General features: G+C 37.2%; 1 protein-coding gene across 1 annotated transcript in view; it reads right to left on the minus strand.

The window, feature by feature from the left end:
* Positions 1-12,092, minus strand: part of LOC150100717 (N-acetylglucosamine-6-sulfatase-like) — a 147,580-nt gene that overhangs the window by 11,492 nt on the left and 123,996 nt on the right. Inside the window, exon 11 of the mRNA XM_090401336.1 lies at positions 8,834-8,944. Coding sequence (XP_090257462.1) covers positions 8,834-8,944 — 111 coding nt within the window. The remainder of the gene's footprint in view (positions 1-8,833; positions 8,945-12,092) is intronic.

Here is a 12,092-nt window from a genome sequence, read left to right on the forward strand (position 1 = left end):
GTCCTCACTCCTGCCACAGTCCAACTGTGGTCTGATCAGGGCTTTATGCAATGCAATGACAACTCTTTTATCTTTGCAGGTCAGCATCCTTCTCAGTACTGCAGCAATCCTCTGGGTTACCTTCACCACATTTGCAATGTGTTCCCTGAATTTCAGGTTTCTAACAATCATCACCCTCAGATCCCTTGTCTCCCCCACTTCCTCCAGTATAGTTCCTCCAACAGAGTATATGCAGTTTCTCATTGATGTATCCCAAACTTCAAGACTTTACATTTATCTGTGTTAAACTGAGATCCCCATTTATTTGCCCATCTGTCAAGTTTATTCAAATCCTCTTGCAGGGCTACCACATATGCACTATTACTAATAGCCCGTGCCAGCTTCACATCATTTGACAACTGAATATCGTTGTGTAATCCATTGACAATATCATTGATATAAAGATTAAACAATACAGGTCCCAGTACTGAGCCCTATGGGATCCTACTTGTAACCTTCTGCCTTCTTGATACTGCTTCCCCAATACACAACTCTCTGATACCTATCAGATAGCTAATCTTGAAACCAGGTCACTAACCTGACATCTAAACTCATGGTTGCAACTTAAGTATCAGCATATCATGTGGTACCCTATCAAATGCCTTTGTAAAATCCAAAAAAATGGCAGAAGATGCTTTTCCCTTATCAACAGCTCTTGTCACTTTATTATAAAAGACAATCATATCACTGAAACAAGAGTGCCCCTTAAGAAATTTATGTTGACTCTTACAGATAACATTACACTCATCTGCCCAATGCTGTAAATGATCCTTCACTAATTTCTTCAAGATCTTAACAATTACTGATGAAATACAAACTGTTCTATAGTTTGACACTTCCAGTTTGTTACACCCTTATGCAATGGCACTATCTTACCCTACTTCCACTCCTTGGGTATACCTTTCCCATGAACAGATTTTCATTGAAAAGTCAGGTCAACAGAGTTATCAGATCTTTAGTACATTCTCTCAAAACCCATGGTGAAATCCCATCCAGTCCCAATTAAACAACAAATTGCATGATAACCACATGAAATTAAAGTAGAGATATTTCGTACTGAAAATAACAGTACATACAACAATCAGTTTACCAATTAAAAATGGTATATTAATAAATTATTTATTAATATACCATTAATAAATTATTTATTAATAAATTATATTAAAAGTATTTTTGATGTTTACATAAAATGAGAATCTCCCAAACTTTTGGGAGAGAGAGAGAGAGACAATCGTTCCAATTCAAGTTTGGCTGATGTAAAGGGCTTTGCAACTTTCTTTGAAAAGGCATTCATATTTAAAACTGCTTCTATGGAGAAGACGAGATTCATCCCACTGGATACTGTGTTTAGTGTCAATACCATGTTGCGCCAGAAGAGGCATTTGAGGTTTCACGTATTCAATGTAATATTGATGTTCATTAATTCTTTTTTCCACAGAACAGCCTGTCTGTCTGCCCAAAGCATGTCAAATTATATTTGCAAGGTATCTGGTAAACACCAGCTAATGACAGAGGCGATAGGTTTTTTTTTTTTTTGTAGATGGTAACAGATGAGAAATTTTGTTGATAGGAAAATATGTGCGAATAAGGTGATACTGCTTCAAAATTCTACAATAGCTTCAGAGATACCAGAAACAAAGGATTGGAACCCTGCAGTCTGTTGAAGAATCCTCAGGTGTTGGTTGGAACACACGAGTCAATTATTTGCGGGATTTGACAAGGATTGTAACCATTAAATTCCATTAAAGTTTTGATAGTGAGAAGTTCTTGTTGTAAGCTTGAGAGAGAGGAGTACATTATATGCTCTATTAATTAAAGACTTCATAACACCAGATACCTTCATCAAAAGTCTGCTCATCACACCTCACAAAAAATTGGTGTTGTCACACTCCTGCATGTCTATTCATCTCCCAAGTCAAAACCACATGGTCACTCTCTAACTGGGAGGGTGACACTCTCAAACTTCTCTAACTGATTATACCTGGGGGGGGGGGGCAGAGATGCCATCTCAGTTACAATATCAGCTCTTCTGATGCTATGACCAAATCTAAAACTCTTTAACCTTGTGTTCTTTTTACTACATGTTGCCTAAGACATTTGTAACTCAAGAATTCCAGAAATTACATTCCCTTATTACTACATGCAGTTTCATCTTCCCAATTCATGCTGCTGTAGTTAAAATCTCCCATAACAATCAATTTTCTTGCACTTGCTAAGCTCGACTGCCTGAACATCTCCTGCTCTTCACCATTTATGCTCCTTGGCTTGTAGCAACACTTCACTAAATATCCTGTCCTGCCCACCTCTATCTCACACCATATGCTTTCAAAACCATTAGTGCCACTACCCTACAAATCCTCCACTCTGAGAGGACAAAAGTCATTCACTTATCATAAGCAGTGCTCCACCACCATGTTTTCCCTTCCTATCCTGTCAAAAAATGCTATATCCTGCTACTTCTATTCCTGTCAGTATATCATCTTGCATCAATCACGTCTCAGAGATCCCAATAATCTTTGGACAGGCTGATGCTATCAGCACCACCAATTCATCTCCTTTATTCCAGATACTCCTGGCATCAGTATAAAGAATCAAGGCATTGTCACTGTTTCTATATATATCATTATTCCCTCCTGACTTCACTGGATTCAGCATTACCTCTTCTTCCAAGCACCTATTCCTACAAAAGGCCATCCCTGCTAGCATGCACCCTGATAATTCTAGTTTCCCTGGACTGCAGGTGCACAGAAACTAGAATTCACTGCAGATGCCTACATCCTTCCTTATTCAAATGCAAACTGTCTCCTGTATACACTTCCTTTCTATCCTTAAATGTCCCCAAGCATCCATGTACTTCAAGCCTCTCTTTCGAGACATTCTGTCTATCATGCAGTATTGCTCAAAAAAAAAAGTACCGAATAACTACAATGATATATATTGTGGAGTAAACTGGTTCATTAACAAAGAAATATGTTTACACATGATGATATGTGCATCCACAACTATCAGTGGAATCTCGGTTGAATAAAGCATTAATGACGGTAGATTACATGATCGAAACGGGCACTATGTCTTTCAAGACAGCACATGTGAAGGTTCTCTGTCATCTTTGAGAACAAGGATTGGGACATCTGCTGGACATATCACATAATTTTATCCCTTAGTTCATCAAGGTTTGAAGGTAGGTCATGCAGAATACCCATTCCTTCAACATACCCCAAACGAAGGCATCAAGTGATGTGAGATCAAGAGTACATGAAGGGTACAGGAATTCTGTGAACCTCAAAATGAGCCTCCCATGGAAGCATTCTGATAAACAGGCTTTAGAACCACATGATATGTGACCAATTGCTTTATCCTGTTGGAATATCTGTGCATGAAATAGAATGTTTTTTGCATGACATATTGTATGCAAATCCTAGGTGAATGGAATTAACACATTCTATATGTGTTTGTTCCTCTTGATCTGTTATAACCTCTCAGTTAAGGCAATGATGACACTACTGCGTGGAACACGCTTAAGGAAACGATGAACAAATTTGTCACAAACATGTCGTAGACTTGGACCATTTGCTTTACCAACTCTGTAAATGAAAATAATGCTCAACAATAAACATCTTTTATTCCAATCTTAACACCATTGCAACAACTAAATGTAATGGTGTAGACTCTACACGTGCTCTTCTATTAATGTGCATGCAGTCGAACGGCATATCTCCTAGCACGTGTTCTGAAGGGGCGTCGAAGTTCAGTACTGTGTTTTCTTTTTCAGCCATACTATACTATTCATTATTGATGCTCTCTGCAGCCCTGCATTATCATACCTGGGAAACACACACACACACAAAATCTTCCCTGTCTCGGTCTTCTTCCGTACAACCTCAAGAACCCCCAGATCTCTTGCCACTGTCTCCCAACTCATTCGTGCCCACTATCACAAATCTCATCTATCCTTTCACCTCGCTTAATTGCCACGATCACACTTATCGTTCTTCCAGGCAAACATTCCTCAAGCATTCTATCTTGCACACCTCACATCACACCTCTTACCACTCAGTTTCTTCCTTGCTCACCTGCATCCCTCACTCTCTCTAATCTAGCACTTTCTCTCTCTTTTACTAGTTCTCCAATTCTCTCCTCTTCTATCATTCCCATAACTCTCTCTCACTCCTAATCTGATTCGCTTCGCATTCATCGTTTCCAGTTGCCTAATTTCTTCTTTCACAGTTCTCAACTCATTTCCAAGACATTCCACTTCTTCTTTTAGCACATCTCTCTCTCTCTCTCTTTCTCTCTCTCTCTCTGCAAGCTACGTACTCTTGCTCGCTATTCATCCTCCAAATTAACACCACCTTGAAAACTTCAAAATGTTTCAAATTTACATTCACATTCATTTTATTTTTATTCACATTCTTTTCTTTTCATTCACATTCTCTTCGCTATCCTCACCCTCAATCACACCACTTGTCTCTCTCTCTCTCTCTCAGTCAGTATTCTCTCGTTTCTGATGTAACACTGCCAAGGTCCATTATACTAATGTCTAAATCACAAAGCTCTTCCAATTTTTTCTACATTTTCTGCATATATGCACTCTCCGATTTCTCACCTGCCACATATCTAGCTGTCAAGATGCATACATGCTGCAAGCACCACATAAAACAAAATCCCATAGTATACTCTGTAAAATGTAGTCTGTAAATGGGGAGGGGAACTTGGTGATAAGCCATTAGCAAACTGAGCTGTGGCTGCCACCTTTATTCAAACACTGCACAAAGAACTACTACAAATTACACTGAAATATTACGTTTTTAAGTATACAAATTCACCACAGACTATACATTGTATCTAGTTTACATTCCCCATAATTTAAAGTAAAAAAACTAATAAAAATAAAGAAACTTTTTTTTTTTCGCTGCTACTTCTTAACACATGCAACTCTGACCTTGCCCTCTGGCAGAATTTTTTTTTTTTTTCTTCTTTAATGTACTTTGTCATAGTGAGTGAGTTTATCATCGCAGTATTTACTATAATACAAGTTGACTGTAAAGTTGTGTAAAAATGCTAAGTTTTATGTTTGAAATGAGTCCTATAAACTTTCAATGAGCCAATGGCAAATGTTGATGCTACTGGATAGTGCCACTGCATAAAGAGGTGCTAATGATGAAGATATTGAAGTTGGTTAGAATAAGAATACAAAGATAGGTTGTATTCTTATTCTAATTTCAAAACTGGGAAAAGTAAGCACAGAGAATTCTAATATGTTACTACTTCAGAGCACTTTAAATAGGTTAGTTGTTCAGCAGACAGCAGATGAACAGAAAGCAGATAAACTTTAATGTTGTCAAGTATCATGTTGGACAGAGGAAATGGAATGCAAGGCACAATGCTGGTGAGATTGTGATCCAGGAGGAGGGATGAAGGATCTGGAGGATGGTAATAGTGGATAATGAACTGAAATTCAGGTGATATATGCTGTAACACTTGTGTAAGTGTGATGGAATCCACATTTCGGAATTGTAACTACACAATTGTAAATGGGAAATAAAAATAAAATAAATAAAATAAAAATTTATTTTTATTTTATTTATTTTAACTTCGAAGTTATTTGGCCTTGTCACCTTCAAAGTACTCTCCTCCACTTTGCACACACTACTGCCAGTGTTTCTTCCATCCTTTGAAACATTTCTGGAATGCTTCTTTCAGGATACTGTGCACTTTCACTAGAGATTTTTTTTTTTCTTTATAGAGTCAATCAACTCAAAATGTCGGCCTTTCAATGTCAATTTGAGGAATAAAAAAGTCTGCTGGTGCAAGGTCAGGCAAGTAAGAAGGCTGTGGAACAACCAATTGTTTTGTGTTTTGCCAAAAATTGACTGATTAGTAATAATAATGTGTGTGCAGGCTCATTATCATGATAAAGCATCCATCAGTTTTCCCTCAAAGCATCAGGACTTTTTTTTCTGATTACCTAACGAAAATGTTGCATTACCTTAAGATAATACTCCTTGTTCACTGTTTTGCCTTGTGGAAGAAATTCATGATGAACAATGCCGTCAGAATTGAAAAAATCACTTCGACAGTTTTTTAAAGCAGAGGCTGATTCCAAGAACAATCATTCATATTTATCATATTTCATATTTATTTCAATAAATATGAAAGCTTGCTCTTGGAAGCAGCCTCAGCTCTAAAAACTTCCCAAATCTCAACAAATTTGGGTGCATGAGACTGCCCCAAATTTGGAAAACTTGCATCCTTAGAACATCAGCCCAACAGCCAAGACAATCCAATTTAGCCCACTAGGTGGCATCTTTAGGACTCTAGGACCAATGCCAGTTGCCTTCTTCAGCCTCATTTGCTCGTTGTTACTGCCTGTGTACACATATCATAGTTTTATGTTCCCAGAATATGGCAATGTAACATTATCGAATATAGGAAGGTACTGATTAAAGTGTTTTAATTAATATTTTAGTATACGTTGTCATTTCCTGAAAAATTTAAAGTCATAAGAAGAGTTTGTTACAGTGGATAGTAAGTTATATTGACTTTCTTTAGAACAGCATTATGCCTATGGGGGACTGTAGTAGTTTGTTATAGCAAGTGAATTTGTTATTTATTTGTTAACTGAGAGTATCCATAATATCAGAAGTCCTTTCATGAAACAAAACAGTGCTGACACATATGCAAACTATCCTTAGCTCTTGGCGGGGGGGGGATAATGGTGCAACTCACTGTGTGTATAACATTAGGGGAAGCACAAGTTTGCAATATATACTGGGTTGACAAATAAGTTCGTCTGGTTTTTCAGAGTGAAATGAAACGCATTTTATTTAATATATATAATACATTATTAGACGTATGAAGAGCCAAAGGCTTCAATTCGGCGACATATAACTTGTTTAAGTTAAGGGATATATATCTCATATCATTTCTTAGCCGAATAAGAAACTCAAAGAGTTTCATGCCGAATATAGTAGAAACTATATAAAGTAGAAACTTAATTATGGGATATATATCCCTTAACTTAAACATATATAATACATATTAGTCAGTTATATGTTGACTCTCTTTATCAATGACCTCTTGCCATCTGTCCACCAACTTCATTATGCCACATTTATAAAACTCCTGAGGTTTACTGTCGAAAAATTGATCCAGGTGTCTTTTGACAGCCTCCACATTAGTGAAGGTTTTCCTGTTCAGAAAATTCTGCAATGATCGAAATGAGTGGTAATTGGAAGGTGCCAGGTCCGGTGAGAAATTGGTGGAGGATGCGGCAAAACATCCCAGCCAAGACGTAACAGTTTACTCTGGGTTGTTAATGATGTGTGGGGTCTGGCATTGTTGTGATAAAAGACAACTCCTTTCCAATTTGCCAATTCAGGAGGTTTTGTGCTAATTGCACGGGCCAGCAGCATTAACTGTGAGCAATAGACAGTTGAATCAATCGTTCTGCCTGACAGTAACACCTCGTAGTGGACAACACCTTTATAATCCCAGCACACACAGAGAGCATGATCTTCTTTGGGTGCAATTCTGCTTTCGAGGTTGTTTGCAGTGGTTCACTCTTGTGCCCCCATGATCTTTTACATACCACGTTATCGTACATTACCCATTTTTCATCTCCCGCTTCAAAAATGGGTTGTTTTCTTGGCGATGTCGCAGCGAATCACAGATGGATATGCGAGCAGTCATATTAGCCTCAATCAATTCATGCAGCACCCAAACATTGAGTTTTGAAACATATCCCAGCTTGTGCAAATGGTTTTCAATGCTTGTATGGGATATGTTCAGTACTGCAGCAATCTCCTGCACTGTTTGTGACAGATTTTTGTTGACGATATCCTTCACAACACTTGAATCAACCTCGGTCAGGTGACCAGCACGAGGTGCATCACTGACGTCAAAATCTCCATGAACAGAATTTGGCAAACCACTTTTGGCATATGCATTCTGTTAAGGCACCATCCCCATATACGCTGCATATTTTTTTTAAGGGCATCCGCAGCTCGTTTGCCTTTTTTGAAATAAAAATGCAAAATATGCCAGTAATGTATGTTATTTCCTTCCATTTCTAAAAATATGTTACACACACACGCAACTGAAGTAGGCCAAATGAAAATTCACTGAAACATTATGTGAAATGTTGCCTTTCAACTGCGCAATAGCGTTGTGTGGTAGCGCAACAATAGCGACAGGTGAAGCGGCATAAACTTGTACTAACGCATAAACCGAATTAACTTATTTGCCAACCCAATACATCAAAATTGAGGATGTCTGAAAAGGGGTAGAGTGTCTATGAAAGAAAGAGTGTTATTGTATTCTAATGTGAACTGAATACATTCATGTTACTTGTTCAAATGGGAGAGGAATGAATAGTGTTGGCGACATATGTTCAAACTTCCAATTCTAAGCCAGACTTTGGGTTTGGGAAGTGAGAATTTAATATGTTTTCATTCAAAATTTTTCCATTCAAAAATTGGTTGAGGAGAAAGGGGGGGGATATTGTTGTGCCTTTGTTTTGCAGTAGAACTTGCTCCTCCACCTGAATTACCCAGAATGGAGTAAATGAGCAAGAATTATCTCAATTCATTAGCAATGTTCTAACAACCTTAGAAAATGTCTTCTTATCCATGCTAAAACAAAAATAAATTACACAGAATTACATATTTTGTGTAATTTAAAATTTTAGCATTAATATAATATTCTATCTATTTATGAATTTTTGAGATATACATTTTTTTTAAATGAATAATTTCAGAATGATCGCATCATGCAATTTAAATAAAATACTTACTTCATTGTCATAAAATAAACAAGAGACAGAATTTTCCCTTTCAGATAAAATTCTAATGCATAGATATGTATTATTCCAAGCATCTTCACATATGCAATCTGGCTCACACATCTGAAATAAATGCTCAATTTTAATTAGGAACAATAATTTTCAAAAACGTTATACAATAATAGTACATCATACTGTTTTCACAAGGAAAGATATCATCTGATATCAATTTAAAGTAAGCAGATCAATAATTCAAAAATTACAAAAAAATTAAAAAAGAAAAAAAAAAGACACATATAAGACATAGATATATAAGTGTATAATTTTTTACCCTTCCCATAATGTGTCAGGTTCAAGATTTGTGTCACTGGTAAATTATTGTAATAAATCCTATCCAGAACAAACTATTATTATTAATATTAAATTATTATTATTATTATTAAGAGAGACCTCCAGGGAGTCAGGAACTCATCACAGGAGGCCACATACTACATGCACCAGCTATCATACTTATTCTTGAATTCATTCACACTGCATGCATACACAACATCCAATGGCAATAAACTATGATCACACACCACCCTATGAGAGAAAAATCTAGCCCTCACCCTCTTCTTAGCAGCATTCATTCTCAGCTTTCAAAGATGTCTTCGTGTCCTTTCCCCATCCCTTCCATAAAATTGAAAATTCCATCAACTGAAATTCTGTAAGATCCTTTCAGAAGTTTATAAGTCTCAATCATATCTGCAGTCTACAAATTCTCAATCTGTCTTCAAAATCAGTATTCAACAATCCTGATATAATTTTTAACAATCTCCTTTGCACTCTCTCCACTATATCAGAATCGCAACAGAAACCAGGAGACCAAACCTGTGCACAATAGATAGTCCAAGTAAAGTATTATCAAGGCTTTGTAAAGAGGCAAAATGAAATCCCTATCTTTTACATGTGAACATTCGTTTCAGCATTGCAATTATCTTTTGAGGTGTGTTTGCAATCTTTGCTATGTGGTCCCTGAACTTCAACTTGCTATCTCCTAACACTCCAAGATCCCTAGTGATCTGTTTCTTCTAGCATAATCATACCAATATAATACGACATTGGATATCTAACACACCAAAGTGCATGACTTTGCATTTACTGACATTGAACTGACATCCATTGTGACTAGTGGTGTGCTGCAGGGTTCTATTCTTGGACCACTACTGTTCAGTTTGTTCATTAACGATATAGGAAAGAATCTGAGAGGAACTGTCCATTTGTTTGCTGATGATGCAAAGTTAGGTAGAGCAATAGTGAGTGCACAGGATGTTAAAATTTTGCAGGATGATTTGGATAGTTTGGAGGACTGGGCTAAGGAGAATGGATGTCAATTTAATGTGGCAAAATGTAAGGTTATGTATTTGGGAGTGAAAAGATTTGCAGCAGTATATCACATTGGTGGAACTGTACTCCAGGAGATTGATCAGGGATTTGGGTAGGGAGTTGAAGTTTAGGGGGGGCACATCGCAAAAGTGGCTAAATCAGCTCATCAAATCACTTGGTTGGATGGGAAAGAGGTGGAGAGGATCCAGAGACGAGTGACCAAGATGATACCAGGTCTATGGAATGAACCTTATGAGAACAGGTTGAAGATTTGTGGGTTGCAGAAATTGGTTGATAGGCAGAAAAGGGGATGATATGATTGAGACATTCAAATTGCTGAAGGGATTCTATAAGATTAATTCAGAAGATATTTTTGAGAATAGGACTGATGGTGGTGGGAGGACTAGGGGGCTATACATGGAAGCTGGGCAAGAATGTGGTTAGCAAGGGTGTTAGAGCTAGGTTTTTTACTTGGAGAGTGGTGAATGAGTGGAATAAGCTGCCAGAGTCTGTTGTGGGTGCCATGACTGTAAATGAGTTCAAGACGAAGTATGATAGATACTGTGTGAATGTCGAATAGTTGTTCTTGACATGATGTTAGGGCCTCCTTCAATGAGTCTATGGACTCCTTGGAGTTGCCCGTTATAATAATAATGATAACAATAACTGATACCATTCCACTGAACTTAGTATACTTCTCAGTTGGTCATAATTAGTTGCTTTGTAATTCAGTATGTAACCTTTTTTGAATGGAACATTCAGAAAAGGTTAGATACTTCATATTTACATCTTAGTTACATACTTCATACTTACATACTTAGTTATAAACTTAGGCTCTTCCCAAGTGAGTATTGCATGATCACTGTCACCAACCAGAGGAAGAATAGTTATGGTTTTAACTGAAACACCCTCTGACACTATAATCAAATCTAACACTCTTTGACCTTGAGTTCCTTCTGTCACATGCTGCTTGAGGAAATTGTCTAGCAACAGCTCAGTAAATTCAGTTTCATTCTTCTTTTGAGATTTTACTGCTACCCAATCAATATTTGGATAATTAAAGTCTCCCATTATGATTACTCTCTTCAAACCCATCATTTCTAATTTGTGATGCATTTCTTCATCACTAGCAACTGATCCACCAGGTCTGTAACAACACCCCACTATGTAATTGATCTTGTTAGATTCCACCTCACACCAGATGGCTTCAAACTCACTGCCACATGAAAAACTGCTACTAATATTGCATTTATAGATCTCAACTCTAACTGGATTCAAGTTATCTCATATCATTAGCAGCACCCCCCATCCTCTCCAATCCTGTCTATCCTTCCTAAAAATACTGTAACCTTTACACTGAATACCAGTTAGTATGCCTGATTCTGATAGTCAGGTCTCACTAATGCCTGCAATCTGAGGTCCCAACATACTGAACAAGGCAACAAATTCTACCCCTTTGTTTCTGATATTCCTAGTATTTATATATAGACATAACACTACCTGCATGTTCTTTTGTATACTCTTGTCTGCACCCTGCATGACATAGTTGGACAACTTACAGATCTTTATTCTTCTTTAGTGCCTTATACTTGCAGACATCTTTGCACATGTTTGGTGGGTGTAAACTGAACAAACACAGTCAAAATTCCCATCATTAGCACAATTATATAACACTGTTGCGCTTACACTCATATTCTCACTATTCCCCCTATTATAATTTAGTTTCCCTGACTCTCTGTGTTAGGTCTCATACCTGTTATTAGTTTTTCAAGGCTCCTAATACCAAATACATTCAGGTATAGGCCAATCCTCTTATACAAATCTAATCTTCTCTCAGACTCACTCCACACATTGAAAAACTCACATCCATTCCTTCTACACAGTCTATGCACAGAATTGTTTATTA

The sequence above is a fragment of the Typopeltis vanoorti genome, chromosome 12 (genome assembly GCF_054136105.1).
Source record: "Typopeltis vanoorti isolate ZY-2024b chromosome 12, IOZ_Tvanoo_1.0, whole genome shotgun sequence".
Taxonomy (NCBI): domain Eukaryota; kingdom Metazoa; phylum Arthropoda; class Arachnida; order Uropygi; family Thelyphonidae; genus Typopeltis; species Typopeltis vanoorti.